Source organism: Sciurus vulgaris (assembly GCF_902686455.1).
Source record: "Sciurus vulgaris genome assembly, chromosome: 4".
In the NCBI taxonomy this organism is placed as follows: Eukaryota; Metazoa; Chordata; class Mammalia; order Rodentia; family Sciuridae; genus Sciurus; species Sciurus vulgaris.
The window spans coordinates 155,527,186-155,550,455 of NC_136464.1; the positions used below are offsets into that span (position 1 = coordinate 155,527,186).

At 33.2% G+C, this 23,270-nt stretch overlaps 1 protein-coding gene across 8 annotated transcripts in view; it reads right to left on the reverse strand.

Annotated features, from left to right (window-relative positions):
• The window catches only part of NBEA (neurobeachin), a 660,252-nt gene that overhangs the window by 486,309 nt on the left and 150,673 nt on the right, over positions 1-23,270 (reverse strand). For 7 of the 8 annotated variants that reach the window (XM_079137358.1, XM_079137357.1, XM_079137359.1 and 4 more), the window contains exon 11: positions 8,397-8,505. In XM_079137358.1, coding sequence (XP_078993484.1) covers positions 8,397-8,505 — 109 coding nt within the window. Of the gene's footprint in view, positions 1-8,396; positions 8,506-10,706; positions 10,813-23,270 lie in introns of all 8 variants that reach the window. The other variant, XM_079137363.1, reaches the window with a different exon arrangement.

Below are 23,270 nucleotides of genomic sequence, written 5' to 3' on the forward strand. Positions count from 1 at the left end.
ATAAAATTAAGAGATGGATGATTATTTAAATTTTTGACAAGTTCCTTCACTAGTTATAATTTTAAATAACTTATTTTATATATTGCTTTTATTCAGTGTAATGATTTCAAAAGCATAATCTGATACATTCTATTTTTGTTAAAACTCTGAAATAGAATACAGTTGAATTCTGTTCCTTAATAAACATTTTAAGAGATAAGGCTTTCTCTTATAAAACTTATTTGTAAATAAGAGAAATGCAAATCAAAACTACCCTAAGATTTCATCTCACCCCAATTAGAATGGCGATTATCAAGAACACAAGCAACAATAGGTGTTGGCGAGGATGTGGGGAAAAAGGTACACTCGTACATTGCTGGTGGGGTTGCAAATTAGTGCAGCCACTCTGGAAAGCAGTATGGAGATTCCTCAGAAAGCTTGGAATGGAACCACCATTTGACCCAGCTATCCCACTCCTTGGCCTATACCCAAAGGACTTAAAATCAGCATACTACAGAGATACAGCCACATCAATGTTCATAGCTGCTCAATTCACCATAGCCAGATTGTGGAACCAACCTAGATGCCCTTCAGTTGATGAATGGATAAAGAAACTGTGGCATATATACACACACACACACACACACACACACACACACACACACACACACACACACACAATGGAATATTACTGTGCCATGAAGAATGATAAAATTATGGCATTTGCAGGCAAATGGATGAAATTGGAGGATATCATGCTAAGTGAGATAAGCCAATCTCAAAAAACTAAAGGACGAATGATCTCGCTGATAAGCAGATGAGGACATATAATGGGGGGTAGGACAGGTTAGCGTTAGGGTTAGGGTTAGGTTTAGGGTTAGGGATAAGGAGGATGGTAAGAATGGGGGAAGGAAGGACTGTATAGAGGGAAAAAAGGGGTGGGAGGGGTGGGGGGGAAGTGGAAAAAAAATAACAGAATGAATCAAACAACATTGCCCTATGTAAATTTATGATTACACAAATGGTATGCCTTGACTCCATGTACAAATAGAGAAACAACATGTATCACATTTGTTTAAATAAAAAAAAAATTATTTGTAATGTATTTACAAAGAACTGTAAACTGAAAAAATCAGGTTGTCAATTGTGAACACACTCATTTGTGGACTAATTCATAATTTAGAAAACAAATTTGAACTTGCTCCATGTTACAAAAGGTATGCCAAAGACATTATAGGAAGCCTTCCACAATTCTTAAAAAAGAAAAACTATTCGCTGTTTTTATATACCAAGTAATGCTATCAGATTGTATTTAGTTCTAAAATTGATCTTTAAGAAATATTTTTCTACAAGTGTGTCTGTTTATTGGCTTATTCCAAATCCTACTAGGTATAAATTAAATATTTTCTTCTAAAGCATGTCACCTTTGCCTGTAAGTAGTACCTACTCCCTCTTTCTGTCTTGCTATTAGTGATTCAAAGATCTTTCTTTAATAGAAAAAGGACACCATCTTATTCATCTTTTATCTTTACAGTCCATCCCCTAATTCCTCAGTAAGCATTTAACTAAATTCGTATCAAATTAAAAAATACAATATATAAGAAAAATCAAAAAGCAATTAGGAAAGGACGAAAGAAGATATCCAACTGTTTAAAAAAAAATGTTTACCCCAACTGATGCCTTTAAAATTTTTTCTATTTTTGTATTTGCTTTCATTTCCTCAAATAAATCTATTTTATAAAGAGACATACTTGGACAACCTATAGTCATAAATTTGTAAACCTTAGAAAAGAGTACAATGTGAACCTTACAGAAAAATGCAACTTCTTGAGCCATATGACACTAGGGTGACAGGATAGATAATTTTTAAGAAGTACTATATAAGATATGATTAAACATATTTGGAAATGAAAAATGAGAAATTAAAAAAATTATAGTATCCACTTCATAATTTACTAAACCAAATAGGAACAATGTATAAGAAGAAACTATTTAATATAGAAAGATCTTCCCAACATTTACATCAGCCCACAATGTAATGAGTTGCCCAAGTATGTTTTTATTTCGAAAACTATTCTCTCTCTCTCCCTCTTTCCCTCTCTCTCTCTCTCTGTCCTCTCTGTCTCTCTGGTGTGTGTGTGTGTGTGTGTGTGTGTGTGTGTGTGTGTGTGTGTGTGTCCCCTGCATGATTACATATAAAGTATGTTGTGGGAAATTAATTGGTAGAGGTATATGATGAATTAGTTGATCCTCAATATCCATTTTGCAACTCCCAAGGACTCCAAGGATCAGCTCCAATAATCTAATCTAATCATATCAATCAGCTGTTGTTTGGAGAGGATAATTAGTTCAAACATCTAGCATCAAAATTTAGCATTTTCATTAAAACTAATGTTGTTGGTTCAAAGGTAGGTAAGACCTCTGCTGATTAATCAAATTAGAGGGAAGAATCCGAATAAGATTATAACTGAAATAAAGGAGCTCTTTCTTTCTCTCCCTAGATAATAAGGGTTTATATCACCAAGATCCCCTGGTAGTCAATCACCTTGAAAGATTAGAGCTGCCCTTTCTATGCTTAGGAAGTTCTCTTGTCTTATTGGTTTCCTTGGGTTCAACCAGTTAAAGACATAGGCAGGAAGCTAAAGTACAAGAAGAAAATGAAGTTGGGGTACTGTAGTCCAGGTCAGTATACTATAATTCTTTATTGAAGATCACACATCAGTCACACATTCCTGTCCAACAACTATAACACCTTTCTCTTTGAATTTGCTAAACTCCCACTTCTTTCTCTTTAAACCTTGCAGAATCCCTTTAAAATGCCCACATTTTACATAACCTTGCATTAAACTCTTTTCAATAAATCCCACTGAACAGGCTATCAGCTTCCTGCCAATATTCTGATTGATAAATCTTTTTTCAGTAACATCAGTTAGTATATTTCCTAATGGTTAAGCTACTCTGAATCAAATTTTCTCTAAACCACAACCAAAAGTATCTTACTGATCCTCTAAGTTTTCTTTAAGCCTGTATTTTGGCAAAATTAAACAAAACCATCTTAAATTTTTTTTTTAATGAAACAATCTAAATGTGAGAAATAAAACCTCTCATTAAAATACCTTTCTTAAATACCTAACTTGAACATTCTATGACAAGGAGATAAAAGTTAGGTAACTTGCTATTAGTTGATAAGAAATTAAAAATGGAACCTCTGCTAAATATATTACCTTCCTGGCCACTAATTTTTTAAAAATAAAACTGTGTTAAGTATTCATCTAAGATAGGTCAAAAAGCTATCCTTTTGAGGTAATCAGAAAAAACATTTATTTATTTGATTCAACAAATGTTTATTGAAGACAGTCACTATTCTACATGCTGAAGATACAAAATAAAATATAAAACATGAGATAAACATTTTACCCACCTTCATAAAACTCACATCTGAGTGGAAGGAGGCATAAAATAAGTTTAAAAATATAAAACATGTCAGAATAATGTCATAAAAATTAGTAGAGTAGGAGACAATATAGGTTATAGAAGGGGTAATACTTCATGTAAAGTGGTCAGAAAAGACAGAAATGTCATATAAGCAAAATTCTGAATGAAGAATAGAATCAAGATATTTGGACATGTGTCACAAAAAAAAAAAAAAAGTGATAGATGATAAGTGAAAAAGTAAATCCAAAGTCCTGAAATTGGCACAAGTTTAAGGCAAGAGAGTCCTTTATGGCCAAATGTGGCTAAAATCAATGTAGCTGAAATAGAGAAAGAAAGAAGAGTGGAAAGATATGAGGTCAGAGTTAAAATTTTATTCTCAAAAGAATGGAGTATTAAAATTTGAAATACTTCAGGAGAACTAATCTGATTATAAGTAAAAAGTGAGCTGTGCATAACCAATGATGAAAGAGGATGATGGTTTCAACTAAGATGGTATCAACGGATGTATTAAGGAGTAGACTAAAAAGCAGGAACTGATCCTGGATAGATTTTGACAGTAAGACAACACAGTTTGCTTAGTGTTTGTATCCAGTGTGAGAAAAAGAAGAGTCAAAAAGGATTGTTTTCATCTGAACTACTTGTTAATTGGTAATGCCACTAAGAAAAAGACTGAGAAAGAAAAGATTAGAGAGAAAAATCAAAAGAAATGTTTAAATAATCTAGATATGTGAAGATTATTAAGCATCCAAGTGGAACTGAAACTGGGAACAACTTTAAGAGTAATTACTATTTAAAGGATAATGAAAAATAAATAAATGGATAAGCTCAATCAAAAAGACAAGGTAGTCTTCAGAAACATGAGGAAGACAGATACTCAGGAGAATAAAAGGAGCACAAGGAAATAAACAGAAGAGAGAGAAAGCTGTCATAAAACACAATGAGGGAAGTTTCAAGGAGAAAATAGTCAACCAAAATGTTAATTAACAAGCCAAGTAATATGAAAACTAAGAAATAACCACAGTATCCTGTGGTGACAATGACATCGTCCACATTAAGGGAAATATAATTATGAAGATCTAATTTGAATAGTTGTAGAATTAAAAGTAATTGGGAGTTTAATACCTAGAAATCAACTAAATTAAGGAAAATGTACAAACATAATAATCTCAAATAACAGGGAAAAAGCATTCAACATGTTTATGATAAAGAAAACTCATAGCAAACTACAAGTAGATCCTTAATATGATTAAAAAATCTCCAAAGTAATCTACAACACCATACTAAGCAACTAATTATTAAAAGCATTGCCTGTGAGATCAGGAATTAGACTTAGATGCCTACTATAACAACTATTACTTAACAGTGTAATAAAAGTCTAAGATGGCACAATAAAATAAGGGTAAAAATTGAAATAAATAAATATTAGGAAAAAATAAAACTGTCATCTTCAGATGATATTTTTGTCTGCAAAAAAATTTCTTGAAAAACCTACAAACTACTAAAATTAATACAGGAGTATCAATATTACCATAACAATTAAATATAAGCATTAATTATATTTCTATATACCAGTAAATTAAAAAAATAAAATTTTAGAAATATCAAATACATTAGTTTAAATAGATTTTTCAAAATACAGCAAATTTTCTATACAAAAAAAGAGGACTTAAATAAATACATGAAATATACAGAAATATTTAATAATAATGTCAATATAATACAATGAAAATGCTAGCATTTTCTACAGAAAATTAACAATCTAATGTATATGGAAATGTAAAGACTCAAGAATAGGGAATGTAATTCTGAAGAACAAAATGATTATTAGATGATATACTATTAAATATCACAATGTAATGAAAAGCTATTATATTGCCTCAAACAGAAATCAATTCCACTTTCATATGGTTATCCGATTTATGACAAAGATTAGATTGCAATACAATAGAAAATTATTTTTCAAAAAATGGCACTGGATCAGATAGATACATATGGATGCTCTTCAACTTATAATAGGGTTACATTTCAATAAAGCCACTGTAAGCTGAAAATATTTGAAATTAAAAATACATTTAATACACCTAGTCTACTAAACATCATAGCTCAGCAACACAGCACGCTGTCAAATATTGTTTGTTTAACCTCATGATCATGTTTTTACTGGGAGCTATGACTCACTACCATAGCTCAGCATCAGGGGAAGATCCTACCACATATCACTTAACACAGGAAAAGATCAAATTGTAAAACTGAAATATAGTTTCTACTGAATGCTATGATACCACCATAAAGGTAAAATATTGTAAGTCAAACCATCATGAACTGGGAATCATCTGTATATGGAAGAAAATAAAAAAAGAAGAACTCTGATCTTATTTGTCATGCCATGTATAAGTTTCAATTCCAGATGGACTAGAGATTTAAATATGAAAGATAAAACAAAATTTTCGGAGAAAACAGAAGACTCGTGGATTATCTCAGAAGGGCTAACCTCAGAAGAAACTGAAAATTTGACCTTTGTTAAAATTAAGAAATTCTACTCATCAGAAAACTCCACAAAGAGTGACAAGGCAAGTCAAAAAGGGGAAATTTGTAGGTCATATCTACCAAAGTACTCATACCCAGAATATATACAGAATTTCAAAATACTAAAAAGAAAATAACAGACAACTCAAAAGAAAATGTGCAAAAACTTTGAACACATATATTAAAAAGAGAACATCAAAAAGAACAATAAGCATATGAAAATGTCCAACTTTACTGTCATGAGGTAAATACAAATTAAAACATGTTAACTATCAAAGGAAGAATATCTTGGCAAGTCATACTTTTAATAAGGAATTGCTTCTAGAATAGCTTAGAAACTCCTACAGTTGGGTGGAGTGGTATAAGCTTGTAATCCCAGCAACACAGGAGGCTGAGACAAGAGGATCACAAGTTGAAGAACTGCTTTAGCAAGACCTTAAGCAACTGAGACACTGTCTCAAAATTCAAAAAGAAAAGGTCTAGGGACATAGTTCAGTGGTAAAGTCTTCTGGCTTCAATTCCCAGGACCAAAAAGAAAAAAGAAATCCCTACAATTCAATAATAAAATGACAAATACCCCATTTTTTTAAATGGGCAAAAGATCTGAAGATATTTCTCTGAAGAAAAATAAAAATAAATAGAAAATAAGCATATGAAAATAGTCAATAAGTACATGTAAAGATGTTCGACATCATTAGTCATCCCAGAAATCCAAATTTTAAAACTTTATAAGTCATTTCATACCCACTACAATGATTAGAATAAAAAAGACCCCTAATAAGTCTCATCTACTCAAGAGAAATAAAAATATATGTGCCCCAAATCCTGTATGTGAACAATCATAGAAGCATTATTCATAATAGCTAAGACATGGAAACAAATGTCTACCAACTGACAATGGAAAAACAAAGGTGAATATATATTATTTACTCACAAAGGAATGAAGTTTTGATATATACTATAACTGATGAACCTTGAAAACATCATGCTAAGCAAAATAAACCAAATACAAAACAAATACTGTATTTTTCCATTTATATGGAATAGGCAAATTCATAAACACAAAAAACAGATTATAAGTTGCCTCAGTGTGGGAGGGGTCTCAGATACAGGGATATGAACAAACACTTCACAGAAAAAATAAATGTCTAATAAATATATATAATAATATACCCAGTCAAAATCCTGAAAAAGCATGCAAATTAAAATTATAATGAGATGTTTTGTATAATTGATATTATTTTTTTTAAAAAGAACAGTTTTTGATTTGAAGATCTCATAATATTTCTAATTTTAAGCTAAGTTTCACTTCAAAATTATGCTGATAAATCCCCAGTAAAAAGATAGTAAGACAGCAATCCTGCCTAAAGGCATTCCACTTAATTCACAAAAATATAACTTATTATAACTCTTCTAAATAATTCTTAATATTCAATATATAGGACAATATTCTATCATTTGAAAAAGTAAATGAAATGCCTTAATGGAGTTTGCTGTAATGTTACTGAAAAAAAAAAATCCTCCATAAAGAAATGCTACCAATAATCAATTCAGTTAATAATATGCTACTCTTCAATCACTAATCTTCAAAGAAAGAGCAAGACGTATTTCAAAGAAAAGACAGGCTACAGGTATTTCAAATGTAACAACTAGATGTGAAATAAAAACTACATGCAAGTCTTCTCCTTTTTCTTTCCCAAGATAAAAATGTTTCTCTTATTTGAGATCTCACCTCTATTAATTCTCAAATAGTTTCATACTTAGAGCAGATGAGTAATAATATCAATGATAAAGAGAACTAATGAGGAAAAATTAATATTTTTTAAAAAATTCCTTTAGTCATGAAACTTCACTTTGTTAAGGGAAATCCAATTATGACAGTATCATCAGAATCAACATCATTGCCATAACAGAACAACTGTGACTAAAACAGAGATCATAAAAAAACACAAATGTGACATGAAAAAAATCAACCCATTAATTTGTGCTGTTTACACTATATATTGACAAAGGCTGCTTTAAATATTCAAATATATTAAATGTAAGGATAAGAGTACAAAATAATCTTTCTGCTACTACAAATAAAAACTTGGGCCTTATAAAGGAAAAATAAAATCTAAAATGTAAATCCATTTAAGTAAAACAAAAGAAAATGATAAGATTTCTAAGAAAATCTAAGTGTAAAGATAGTAAAGGAATAAATAGGTGAAAATATTAAAAGAAATGACACTTGCAACTTGAATAAAAGGAGATGAAAGAATTTTTCTATTTTCACTCAAAATTTTAAAATTACATTTCTAACACCCATTTTAATTCTATATCTATACATGAAAAGCCTTGAATTAACATTATGACCACTACACAGTCAATGGAAAGGGAAATTATAAAAAATAAAATTATGACAACTGTCTACCTATGAAAGCTACACAATAAAACCATCAATGTATAACACTTACCTTTTCAAGTAAGTAGCCAATGACTAAAAAGCCTTTTCCACCCAGCATCTGTTCTTGCATGGCTACTGAACTTTTAAGGAGTTCAACCAGGAATGCCAAAAGAGTAGCACTGCATGTAAAGTACAGATAATTTCATTTTGTAATCATTAAATGTTTATTATAAACATAGTATTCCATTTCAGCAGTTTGTTATGCCAAACAATAACAAATGTTCAAAATCAATCTCTATTTTGTTGACAAAAGCTATTTTGCTTTATATATGAATACATTTCTTACAAGAATGAGAAAACTAATTTTATTCCTTTCTCAAATTAAATACAATAAATTGGAAAGTAACTATGTATTTTCATATTGCTACATCAACATCAAAGTTCACTCACATATATATATATATATATATATATTTCCTACTTCAAGTAAATCTAACATAAACAAACACAAATACCTTTCCATAAGTAAGACTTTATCATAATAGTCTTTTGAGTAGCAGGCTATCGGACAATTTTAAATATGTACAAAACATTATTTTGGAAAGATGCACCTATGTTTAAATAAATTTATTACTTAGACCTATTTGTCAAAAATACCTTGTTAAAAAAATCCAAAGAAATATGCAACATGTCACTTATATTCATGTATGCCCTCAGAAAAGTTCGTGAGAGCACAGAAAAGACATGATGTGTGTAATATTGAAATGAAAAGTTGCAATTAATTACAGTGTACACACAAACACATAAAACACGCAAAGATATGTTTCAAAGATTAAGCACTTGGTATGTCTGTCAGATGAATGAATGAAGAAACAAAAGAAAAATAAATGATTGCATTGAATTAAGCTTTAATAATATATTTTCTTCACAGTTATGTATGACAATTTTCAACCAGCAGCACTGATACATGAATGTAGTATTCCTGAAAATGAAAATACATTTTCCTTCACTGTATATACGTAATATTGTTTATAATAAATTTCTGCAAACCACACTCTATCTGGAATTAAAATAATGTCTACCTAAAGTATCTTATTATATAACCTAAATTATCTATTTATGTTCTCAAGAAATGGTAAAGCCACAAATTTCTAAATATATTTTAAGCATAATAGTACTCACTCCTACAAGTATTTGGGAAATTTTGTAATAAGAAAACTTGAAGCCTATTAAAGCCCCAAAAGAATATGAAGTTATTCTAGTTCTGAATCATTCTAGCTCTTCTGGTTTCAACAGAATTGACAAATAACACATTTCTTTGATGATGTGGCTATTTTTGTTCAAATCAAATGTTGTCTTAAGAAGAAACGATAGCAAAATTATCATCCTTATGAAAAAAATGATTGAGTACATGACATTAGCTAGAAAAAAATACACTATCCAGAAATAATGTGTTTCATTACAAGAAATTAAAATTCAATTATATTAACTGACCCTATAGCCTTAAACCACAAAAAATTTAAATAGATACTACAAATCAATGATTTAGATTTTTACTTCTTCCTTAAGTCAAAGACATTATAAGAAAAACACAATTATCAGTGAATCCCTTGGGATTTTTAAAAGGTTTCTATAAAGAAGCACAGCTATTAAGCAATCTAGTCCATTTTAAATAAATTAGATCAATAGTCAAGGCTACTTCAGAAATAACTGCTTAATCACTATATTACATATAATACTTCTGCTTAAATGTTTGAAAAGAATAAAGGAACTGCATTGGTATTACACAATTTCCTATCTGTTCATGGAATTCTTACCTACACAAAAATTTGTGTTTTATTGGGGGACTGGATTCCTAAATATCAGCACTTCCCAAATAAAAGACTAGAAATACCTCACAATGATCCCTATGGTCCATGATAAAAGGAAAAAAGTATTTCTTACAATAAATCACCGTCCTATTAAAACCATATAAAATTACAAGGATGCCACAATTGTGTATTTCATTTGTCAGAAGAACTAGTCAATCTCAAACATCTAATGAATTAACTTGGACCTCTAAATATAGTGGAGTTCCATTACAAAAACAAACATTAATTTTATTAAAATTCCAAAATCTTAACACATGACTATGCTATCCATAAAATGTTAATTTCACTTCAGTGTTAACCATGACAACAACTGAAAAGTCATTTGCATTCACCAACCAAAGTATTTTTAATTTATACCTAAAACCCAATGCAATAAGCAATACCACATCTTTACAAAAAAAAAAAGAAAAATCTTAAAAATAAGGTATATTTGACATGGTGGACGTAATAGTAAATAGATGGCCATCTTTGAAGAGGTACAATTTTCAAACATAATTTAACAAACTTACCAGTAACTAAAATGCATCGGATTGCTGCAGGGCTCACAATAAACTTGCAAAATTCTTTGTACTGCCATACAAAATTTCTCTCCATTCTTGCCTATTTCCAACTCCCCTAGATACAAAGGCAAATATAAAGGATACTTCAGCCCATTCCTATATCTCCTACATACCACTTCCTGTCTAGAACACATCAGTTCATCTGTAGAGGATCTAAACGTATAGAATAAGCCAAAAAAGCAAGTAGCTGTCAGCCAAAACTAATATACATAACATAGAACATTCTCTTGAAAAGTATAGCAACGCCAAGGAAAAGACTGTCAGTAGTGTTTTACTTGATAGACAAAAAGTGTACTACGATGTCATGATAAAAAAAAAATTGCTAAACTTTTCAAAAGACAGTACTATAAATATGTTCTAGTAGTAGAAATTCTAATTCAGGAATGGTTACAGGTTTTTGATCCTGTCTTTTTAAGGAAAATGACACTAATCATCTGTCATGGTTTCTTTTTTCTTAAAAATAATTATCTTCCAACTCTTAATATGCTTCAATTAAATGAGGCAATAATATTTATTTCAAGTATCAAAAAAATATAAGGGCTAGACCTTAGGGGGAAAATGAAGTCATATAATACTACCTGTGATAACTAAGAATGTTTATTATATCTCCAGAGCTTTCTGGAATATCACAACATTCTTGGCCCACAAATACCTGAGGATGTTTAGTAACTATGTATAATGATAACTAATTTTTAAAATAATAAAACATACTATATTTAGATTCTAAAAGTTCATACTAATATAAATTTTGACTTGATTTTACTGTAACTTCATTCAATTTTTTTCACTTAAAATAACTAAAGTAAACAACTTGTAATGTGATCCAAAAAGCATTATTATCTTTGAAGTATTTTAGTTATTTAGAGACATAATATATCATAAAGTTTATAACTAAAATGATTGAGAATGAAAACACAATCTAAGATCACTTCAAAGGCAGCTCACAGAAGACAAAGTAGTTATTCGATTTGCTTTGTACTGACACAAGCAAATTATCACAGCTAGATTGGCTTTAAAAAAACACCTTTTTGTTAAGAAGAATGTAACTAACTTATGTAAAAATTACCACTCCCCTTTCCCCTTGAAAAACATGCATTTAATCTCTTGCGAAATTCTACTACCAAACTAACTGTCAAAATAAATTCAGAAGATTAAGTCCCAAGTAAGATTTAAAATATCAGTAAAGGAGAAAATTCTTTCTACATTTTCTTAAGTTTTCATCACTTAAGTAGCCTACTTCAGTACTGAAATACACTGAAATGTTTCAAATTTGATTAGATTATATAAAAGTAGCTAAAACATAGAATCTATACTATTTCTGCACTATAAAACTCTTTCACAGTAAGAGTGATCTCAACAAGAAAAAAACTATAAATGAAATCAACTTGAATTCACACCCAGGATAATTTCACACCAAAGATCATTAGTTTCCAGTGACACAGACACAAAAATAATCTCTCAATAAATTAGAAGGGTTAACTTCCTTCACAGTTCAAAATTAGAAAGATTTAAACCAAAAGTTTCCAACTGCAAGTACATTTAGCAGTCAATTTAAGACAAGGAACTCCTGAAGAACCAATTTCAAAGAAGACAACTGTCTAAAATACACAATGAGATCCAGACACACAAACTGTCACATTCATCGGTACAGACATCAAGTGGAGCTTCATGCCAAAGAAAATAAAATGCATTTATCTGTGAAGTCAATAAGGAAAGCAGTGAAATGCGACACAGTAAAATGTAGGGACAGATGGAATACAAAAGTGCCACATGAAATCATCAAGCCTGTCCTTGGCCATGAAATCTCTCAGTAATTTCTACCTTTTCCTTCAGCCTGATGTGAAGGTAAGCAGAGTCATACAATGAACTGCTACCATTGTCATGGGTACTCAGGACCACTTATCAGAGAACTTAATAAATGCTATTACGCATTTATATCTTTCTTTGTTTTAAAACAGATTTTATGTTTCATCAGCCCATTTCCAACAAATACAGCAAAAATTGTGAAGTTCAAAAATTATGATTTAAAGGTGATTCCATGTGTGCTATGAAAGAAATTTTAAAGTATACGCATATAAAGGAATTAATCCTAAACCTCCTGAGATTTATTATTATATATTTGTATATAATATCTTAACAAAATTTACAGTTTAAGAATCACACAATCTTTTCATGAGTTGTTTTCACATAATTACTGAAGATATTCAATATGTACTAAATATGCCAGAATGCTAAAAAAGTAACTCTGGAAGTCTAATACTTCTTTAGTTTAACACCTTTCATGATGTACTAAATAAATGCCATAACCCCTTTATGAAAGCTTCCTAGAGATGTTAATGGCAGCCACTGCTATTATAACCATGGCTACAAAAAGAAAAAAAAAAAAAAAAAACCTTCAGATATTATACAACTTTCTAATACCTCAGGAGAACCTAAGAAGTTTAAAATTGGAAAGGATAAAAGAGAAGCAGGTTATAATCACGCATGGGTGATCTTAACTATTTATGCATACTCTAATGCCCCTCAAAGTCAAATCACATCACAACAAACAATAAGGTTAAAGGGACATCCTTTATACTATACTGACTCTACTTTCAGCCAAGCCCCAGACTATCTAACAGAAGCAAATTTAACACTATATCCTAGGAGTACTGAAGTTAGCAAATACAAGAAAATAAACAGAAAAGATATCTGACTGTACAGAAAACTCAAACATTTGATACTCAGGTTTTACATGTGCCCAGAACTTTTTTATTCTTTTTATAACTAGCTTTATGTTTTAAATGATCATGGAGTAAATCAAATTAATTTGTGGTGTTTTGGTTTTTGATACTGGGAATTGAACCCAGGAGTGCTTTACCAGCTGTATACCCAGCCCTTTTTATTTCTATTTTAAGACAGGGTCTCAACAAGCAGCTTAGGGCCTTGCTAAGATGCTGAGGCTGGTTTTCAACTTGTGATCCTCCAGCCTCAGCCTCCCTAGCTGCTGGGATTGCAGGCTTTTGCCACTGTGACCTGAATTCATTTCTTTTTATTTAAATATTTTGGTGGACAATTTTAAGAATGTTAATCAATTAGGTAGATTTAACCAACATCACAATCAAAGCACCAGACTGGCTTTATCACATCAAAAAACTCATTTGTGCTAGCACTGAACAGCTTTATAGAAACACCCTCTCACCCACTCATAATCTCTGATAATTACTTATCTTTTCTCTAGCACTATAGTTTTTATCTTTTTCAATAATGTCGTAAAAATAAATGTATGTAATCTTCTGAGTCTCCCTTCTTGACCTCAGCATGTTGCCTTTGATGTTCATCCAAGTAGACACATAAATACACAATTCATTCCTTTTAACTGATGAGCGATATTATGAATGGATACACCAATTTGAATACACATTGATCTATAAAAGGCATTTGAGTTAAGTCTGGCAACTGTGAATAAGGCTACCAAAAACATTTATATAAATTTTTGTGTGTGAACCTAATTTTCATTCTTTTCTCATAAATAAATACAGAGTAAGAAGCTAAGTTATATGATAAGTTTATGTCTAACTTAATAGTTAATTGCCAAATTATAGTCCAGAGCAACTATACCAATTGGTAACCTCACCAGTATTGTGTTCCAGTTGCTCTTTACATCCTTGCCAGTGTTTGGCCCCATATTTTTTATTTTCACCATTCTACTAAATGTGTCGTGGTATCTCTTGGAAGTTAATATGTATTTCCCTATGGTCTGTGATGCTGAACACATTTTCATCTTATTCTGGCATCTTTATATTCTCTTTGGTGAAGTATCTAAGTCTTTTGTTTATATTTTAATAGTCTTCTTCACTGCTGTTGAGAATCCTTTACATATTCATGATATAAGTTCTTTGTCAAATATGAGATTTGCTATTATTTTTTTCCAGCTCACAGGATATCTTTTTGTTGCATCTTTTACAGATCAAAATATTTAACTTTGATAAAGTAATACCAAATGTATCAATTTTTTTTCTCATGAATCACGCTTTTGATGTCATGTCTATGAAGGCTTTGCCTGGTCTACATTACAAAGATTTCCCCATTTGTTTCCTCTAAAAGTTTCAGAGTTTCATATTTCTAGATTTAAATTTTGTAAAAAAAAAAAAAGTATGGTTTAGGTCAAGGGTTATTTATTTATTTTGGAATATGGCATTTCATCCTCCTCTGAATTGCTTTTGCATCCTCCTCTGAATTTAACAAAAGTCAATTATTCATAAATGTGTGGGAACCTTTTGAATTCAACTCTGTTCCACTGATACATGCATATATCACTTTATTAACACCACACTGCCTTCATTATTATAGCTGTACAGTGAGACTAAAAGCTGGATAATTATAGTCACTTCAACTTTATTCCTTTTTAAAATCATTACGTGGTTTCCCCATATAACTTTTAGAGCCATCTTTTCCATATCAATGAACATATTCAGAGATTTAAAATGGCACTGTTAAATCTACATACTACTGAAATGTCACCTTTGCTATGTTGAGTCATCCTACCCATGAATACAATATAATACTCCATCTATTTAGGCCTGTGTTTCTTTCACCTGCAATTTGTAGTTTTCAGCACACAGATCCTGTATTTGTTTTGCAAAATTTCCACCTAAATGCATAAATTTTTGAAGCTAATGTTTATAGTATTTTTGAAGTTAATGTTTATGGTAATTTAAAATTTGGTGTTCTTCTGTACATTGTTAATATAAAGAAACAGTTTATTTTTACCTAAGAACCCTGTATCATGCAATTTTGTTAATCATGCTTACAAACACTACAATTTTGTTTGCTTACTAATTCCTGGCAAATCATATTGTCTGCAAAAACTGATAGATGTATTTTTTTCTTCCCAATCTCTACAACTCATATTGTACTGCTAGACTCTCTGATGTAGGTTAGGGCCATGCACATACAGCAGAAGGCAGAGTTCATTAAAAATTTTATAGCATTATTTTCCTACATTCTTCCCTTTCCATGATTTCCCTGACAATTTCTGGTTCTGCAGCTCTTCATCTCTCTTGTCAGAAAGCTAGTTTCCTTATTCTGCTGTGTATTTCTATAACTCTGCCTACATCCAGGGTCAACAACAGGAAAAGAGAAAGATATGAAAACAAACAGGTGTTTGTCTCACCCTCTAAGGACACACTAATTCCACTGATCAAAGGAAAGATTATCCTTCCCTCACAGTTTGGACTCCTATAGTTTGAGCTCCATTGGTATCTCTGCTTCTACCATGATTAGACTACATCAGTTTAGGATATGAAGGGACAGGTTAAAGAATAGAAAAATTAACAAGGAACTCAAACACTAGGACTAGAGGGTATCTCTCGGAGCTTGCTCTTCACTGCATCCAGGTACTCAATTCCAGGACTCCGGTGCATGGAGCTACCCCATGGGATACTAGAGGGACAAAAAAACTACAGTGAATTCAATAGCTTAAAGGTACTTGAATTCTACTTTTTATCCAAGCAACCTGCTACTATTCACTTTTCAGAGCTCTCAAATAGCTGCTCCACAGATTCTGATCATGTAAGGTTTTAATTCTTGTGCTGAGTGAGAGAAACAGGATGGACTGAGCTCACTCCATCTTACTCTTAACTGCAACTGGAATTTTTAATTCCTACTAATTTAAATGAAATTCCAAAATAAGATGATCCAATACTCTCCCCCACAAATAATCCTTCTGAGTCCCTACCTTTGATCTCAACATGGTAATGGAACTTACTCAATATGGCCTGATATTGACAGATGGCAAATGATATGTTATCAGTTAGAATAAAAATTAACACTATTATGCAACAGCTTCTCCAATATCCTTCACATCCTTTTAAAATGAAGAATTATAATACCGACCAAAAATCTGTGCAACCCACTAATTTTACAAGCTAAGAAATCAAGTATTCCAAAGATGATCTTAGTTATTACCAAATCCTATGTCATATTCCTTTTTCCTTGCCTACAGAGACAACTACATTTTCTAGCTCCCTTACCCAATTATTCACCAGTTATTCATGTGACTAAATCAACACAATGAGAACAGAAGTCTCTTATGAGCAACAAAAGTGAAAAACCCAAGCATAATTCTCTCATCTTTTTCTGTCCTACTACAATGAATGCTATTCTGAAAAATGAGGCTGAGATCCAAAACCCTAGATCCCCGAGTGAACTATATATAGTCCATGAGCAATATATAAATCTTTATTATGTAAAGTCACAAGTTTCAGCATCAATTTGATCTCACATACCAAACTTGTATACTACTGCATAATTCAGATTTTTGTTCCACTATCCTGTCCTTACCTAATATCTAATTCCTTTTTATCTTTCACATCAGATATTCCAGTACATATGATCCAGTATACACAGAAATGCCATATTCTTTTAAGTTCTCATACAGAACAGCACCTTGCCTCTTCCTAAGTAGAAGCTATCCACAGTGCCCCTAGACCAAATAATTTGACAAATCCACTCACTTAATCACAGCTGGCTATTACTGACATTGGAATCAGGGTTATATTACAGTAGCTCAATATCCATAACAAATGATGATAGGCTATCCCCTACAGAAGCAGACAACCAAAAGAGCCTCCTTTGAACAAGGCCTATTCAAAGTTCCTGTATTGAAATTACCTGGTTATATTAAGGCTGTAATCCTTTTTGCACAGAGAAAGAAGTAAATATTTAGGGCAAACTAATGCAGATCCATGAGAACAAATAAGACAACTGCTCATAGTTTTCCCTCATAATTCCCTAATAGCTTGTTTGCTGCTGTAACTACTTTCAGTACCTACGACTGCAACCATGAGGTACAGATTCAGTACCCATCGTCCTACTGAAAGAATGAACATTTTTTTAAGCTGTTTTAAAGAGTGAACATTTTTAAGCTGTAAGCTGTTCTAAAGAATGAACATTTTTTTATCTCAACTCCCTAAGGTCTCCTGCCCATTGTCTTAACTCTCTGATGTCACCCTCCTGGTTATCTTAACTCCCTGAGGTCACCCTCCCAGTGATGGGAGCAAAAGCCCCTAAAAGCTGTTCCAGGAAATAGCCCCAAACAGAGGGTAAAAGAGTAAATTGGGCTAGATGACTAAATAGTGCTCAAACAGTAGGATTACCAGAAACTATTGACCAGAATCTACAGCCTGTTGTAAAACATTGTGAAACATGTTGTCAGCAAACCCAGACCCCCTTTGAAATTTCCTGGCAGCTTTGTTCCCCCTTTTCCCCCTTTCATGTGTGACCCCTCCCGATGTGTGGTTTCTGCCTTTATAAACCTACAAGATTTTCTGCTAGGGACTCGACTCCTGGAGTTGGGTCCCAGCGCGCTGGAATAAACACCTCTTGCGGTTTGCATCAAGTGACACCTCCTGCGGTTGATTGGGGTTGCCGTCCATCCATGGGACAGAGTTGGGGTTTCCTTTTTTGGGGGCCTTACATTTGGGGGCTCGTCCGGGATAAGATGGCCCCCCCTCATCAGCGGAGTCGACCTTGGAGGTAAGAAGGGGTACCCCGAAGTTGTCTGTCTTTGTCTTGTGTTTTGTTAGTTGGTCTGGTTCTGTGAGCGCGCTTTCGGTTTCGGTGGCAGCCGTTCGGTGACTCGTGAGAGTGGCCGAACAGTGGCCAGCAGACGTGCCTGGGGGGCCACAGGTTGCAGCCCTGGGGGACGCCCTAAGGGTGGAAGGAGAGCCAGGGACGCCTGGTAGTCTCCGTCGGTAAGGGCGCTGATGGGGTTCAATTGGTGGATCAGAGATTGGCGCCCGTCTGTATCTGGTTCTGTTGTGTGTTTGTGGCAGACAAGGTGGAGGAAAGGTTGGAACAACTGGGGGGTTCTCGGCCCGGGCTACTCTCGGGTGGACCCCAAAGGTTCCTTCTCTGGACTCCCCCTCCCGACAGCCCTGAAGGGTAACTTAGCAAAGTAGCTTCAGTCTCAAAAGTAATGAAAAATAAGGTCTCATAATTTTAACATCCAACCTGTCCGGATGAGATGGCTAAAATGCCTTAGACACAGAGTTTCTGTTAAAACCTGTTAGATCCTTCCAGATCTCAGTCCAGGCTTACAATGAAATATAAATAAAAGAAGCCTAAAGGCTCAGTAGGAGACCGGTCTCAAACCCAGGGAAAGAAAAGGTAAAAGAGTCTTTAAAACTCCAGCAAAGTAAATGCTATATTTTTAATTATATGTTTTTTTGAGCTCATGATTTTTTTGATCAGTTCTATTTTTTATTCAACTAGAGTTTTTGAACATCTGTTACACTGCAATGGAGATTCACCTATAAAGTTACAAGGGCTTGATTTTGTGTTAATTGTATGTTGTGCTGTCTGATGTCATGTTTTGTCTGTATCAAAACTGAGCGCTCCTAAAATTAAAATTTAAAAATGGATCCAGATACTTTTAATTCACGTGATTTAAAAAGGTTCAAATTGGGTAAACTAATAAAAGTAAAATGTCTTTGAAAATAACTTGCAAGTCTCTAGGTGGTCAAGCTAATAAAATATTGATGTTAATAAAATGTCTAATATCAATTGTTTCTAGGACTTTTCTTCAACAGGGAAGAGATAGCAAATACTGTTCAGGACACTTGTCTGATATCTTGGTTTTTTTTACAGAATAAGTGAATTAGAGTTAACATGTATGGGATTACTCTAATGTGTTTGTAGAGACATCTGATTAATTTACAAAGTTAAAATGCTAATTGTTAAATAACATCAAGTACTTTTAACTCATTAAATTCCATGGGGTATCATACTTAAACATTATTGGTGTTTTCATAGGTTGGTAAATAAAAGGGTTTAAACTTGCTTTGTGTCATCACTAAACTAAAAACAAGGTTACTAAGAGTTATGTCCTAACAAGTGCAATTCTATATACAAAGGGTCCCAAAAGTTTCAACTGTGTTTCAATTAGAGTACTATAAACAACAGAATATTTAATCTTATTAAAATAGAGTAATTTATCTAAATTCAGAAATTTCATAAGAGTTGTTGCAGAATGTGAACAAAAAGGGGACAACGAATAGGAAAGAGAAAATAAAAGGTTCTGGGTATGGAAATATATTTAGTAAAAGGAAAAAGGAAATGTTTCTGGGTAAGAAAGTGCTTGTGTGATGAAATACATGAGGGTCTAAGTAAGTGCTAAGAAAGTCTGTGTAAGTAAAGGGCAAGTTTCAACAAGTTTGTGTGTAAGTAAGTTGGTTATATGTATGTGAGACAGCTAAAACTATTGAAGGTTTTTCCTAAGGTGAAATACTAACGTTCTGATATAAACCAAAGTTTAATCTATACGGTAGAATGACATGGTAAAATGACAAGGATTTGAAACACTAATTTACTCTTAACTTTGTGTCTATTAAGTTTATTCTTTAGAACAATTAGTCTTAAAAATTGGGGTGTATACAATTATGGTTAAACAACTATTATAGAGTATTGTACTTTGTTACAGAGTATACATTTCTCTTTAAAAACTAAATTTGGTAAAATAAAAGTGTCAAGGTAATTGTGAAATGGTCACTAGTTGTATATTAAATGTGTTCATATTTTTCAGGACCACAAGTTTTTAAAGCAAGGAATTTATTAAGCTCTGCTATTCTCCAGATTAAACTTGTCTGTAATGGTAATCTTAAACTTATAAAGAGTAAATTTTATTGGGGATTTATTTCTATCATTTAATGTTCTATTATAGGACCTGCTATCAATAGGGTATGTGTAAAATTTGTTACTTTTTACACTGAGATAAAGAATTTCAAATGTAAATGTATTTCTAAACATTAGAGTCTGATTTGTTTAAAGGTTAATATTGTGAAATATGAAAGAAACATGAAAACATTTTGCCATTTAATCACAAAAGGAAAGTTAAAAGCTCTCTCAGTGCAGGCCATTTAGCTCATCTCGTAGAGTTCCTGACTCTCAAGCGGGAGGCCTGGGTTCGAGTCCCAGCACTCTCGGATTGTGGAAATAACAAAAGCTCTTTCAGCTTTTGATACTATGATACTTTGATACTTTCAGCTTTTTAGATACTATGTTAAATTGTGTTAATTATAAAGTTTATATAGACTCAGGAAACAGTATATGTAAACTACTTAATGGTATTTAAGGAAAAGAAGCAAAGATCAACATCAGAATTAGAACACTTAAGATCTGTAAAGAGCCACACCTTACCTGAGATAAGGCTCTGCCTCCCACCTCACTGTGTGTAGAATAGCTCCAAAATAAGCCAGACTTCAGCTTATTTAAAGTTATAGTCAAAAGATTGGTTTTTGTTGTAAAAGTACTGTGATCTCAAATAGGGGATAGAATATAGTTCTCAATCAAAATTCAAGATAGCTATTATACAAGCTGAATATATTTTTACTCTTGCTAATTTCATTTTGTAAAACTGTTACCTGTTAATGTTTTGCAGAAGTAGCTGCTCCAAGAACAAACAACCTAGGTAACTTGTGATAATAAGCCATCACCTATAGAATAGATAGTGGTAACTTCCAGTACTAATGCAGACTCCAGTTAGATAAAAGGGTAAAAAACTGTAAAGTTATGGACATTAAAGTTAAAGCCCATTACTCTTAATTTATGACTGGTGAGACTGGCTTGCTGGATAATTAAGATCAAACTTAGAAATTGGAGTTAAATACAGAGGTCAAGAAAAGTCCATATTTGGGTCTTGCCCTCAACGTTAGCCTGAACCCAGGGAGTAAGAGAACTTCTCTAAGGAGCGTTGCAACTCTGGGTCACACAACCTCCTGATCAAGGAGATTGTTGAGACTAGAGGATGAAAAATCACCCAGTGCATCTGCTGCAGAGGAGGGTCATGGAAAAGGGGAAACATCCCTTGATGCTTCTAAAGGAAGTCACCTCATCAAGAGACCCTGCCTAACCAAAGTCACTGGTGGAACCAGGAAGCCGCTCTTCAGTTCTGTACGAGTGATCCCTGTGGGAACTCAGCTGACTCTTTAACAAGACAGGAACCAGGTCAATTTGACCAGCTTGATCTTAGATACCCAGCAAAACAGTTAAAACCAAAATATAGCCATTCTTGGGCATTTAAAGGAAATAATAATTAAATGTAACTTAAGATGTACACTTGTATTAGCCCACTAGAATAAAGGCTGGAAGCTACAAATGAAAGAAAGATTCTTCAGCAAATGTGCCTGATAACTATCAAGAGAAACTGCCAGAGTCAGAAGTTTTTAGTCAGTTTAAGACCTTCCTAAGCTACACAGGTAGACTTAATCTATGTTTGCTAGTATGATTATCTATTCCTAAGTAACAGAAGTATAGAGATCTCTAGTAAACACAGGTTATACCAATAAAGGGATATTTTACAAAATCAGATGACATTAAGTAGCTTAACTATATTTTCTGGGGACATCTATGACAATGTTAAAGTCCCCAAATAAAGGCCTTGTTCTCTCCAGCCTTTGCTAGGCCTAGTTATGGGAACAATTTCTCAGTTCTTCCACATCCTGGTGAGAGATTAACTTCTGCCATTTTCCTGATACTCAGTGGCATGTTTCAGATGCTGCAACATTTACTTTGTGCTAATCTCATTTCAGTACTCATGTCTTTTTGTTCTTCTATCATAGAAGCAGCCGCCCCCAGATGACTTTACAAACTGCTCTTCCCCAACCAGGCTTCTTCCTGGGACCCCTTGATTGACCCGATTTTTAGAAAAGGAACTCCAAGCTGCTTGCCCCACGCCACCCACTTCCAGCTCGAAGAAGCTAGAGCGGTCATCGACCTCCTTCCCCAGCAGCATGGAGTTCCTGAGATTAGAGGGGGGAATGAAGCCTGAATTGGGAACAGGTAGTTAGTGTAGAAATAGGGGATCGGGTCAAATTGAGGAAATGGCCATAAAATCATCTGCCTCTGGAAGTTGGAGACTGCCCCTGGAAGAATGGAATGTCAAGGATCTCCGGAGCCCATTGATTACCAAATTTACCTGCCTTTATCAAGGACTGTTTACCAAGGACTGCAAACAAGGGGCTGCTAATTGGTGGCCCGCCCCCTGGGCTCTTGCCTGCCTGAAATCACCTAGTCACCTTCATCAGGGAAAGAGTAAATGCTGTATAGGTACTAATGCTTAGGCAACAATACCAGTCCCTCCGCCAAGGAAACAATTTGGGGGAAGAATATGTAGAGACAGAAGTTCCATGATTAGAACTTTCCGAAAAGAAAATGGGGAAATGAAAGAATGAACATTTTTTTAAGCTGTTTTAAAGAGTGAACATTTTTAAGCTGTAAGCTGTTCTAAAGAATGAACATTTTTTTATCTCAACTCCCTAAGGTCTCCTGCCCATTGTCTTAACTCTCTGATGTCACCCTCCTGGTTATCTTAACTCCCTGAGGTCACCCTCCCAGTGATGGGAGCAAAAGCCCCTAAAAGCTGTTCCAGGAAATAGCCCCAAACAGAGGGTAAAAGAGTAAATTGGGCTAGATGACTAAATAGTGCTCAAACAGTAGGATTACCAGAAACTATTGACCAGAATCTACAGCCTG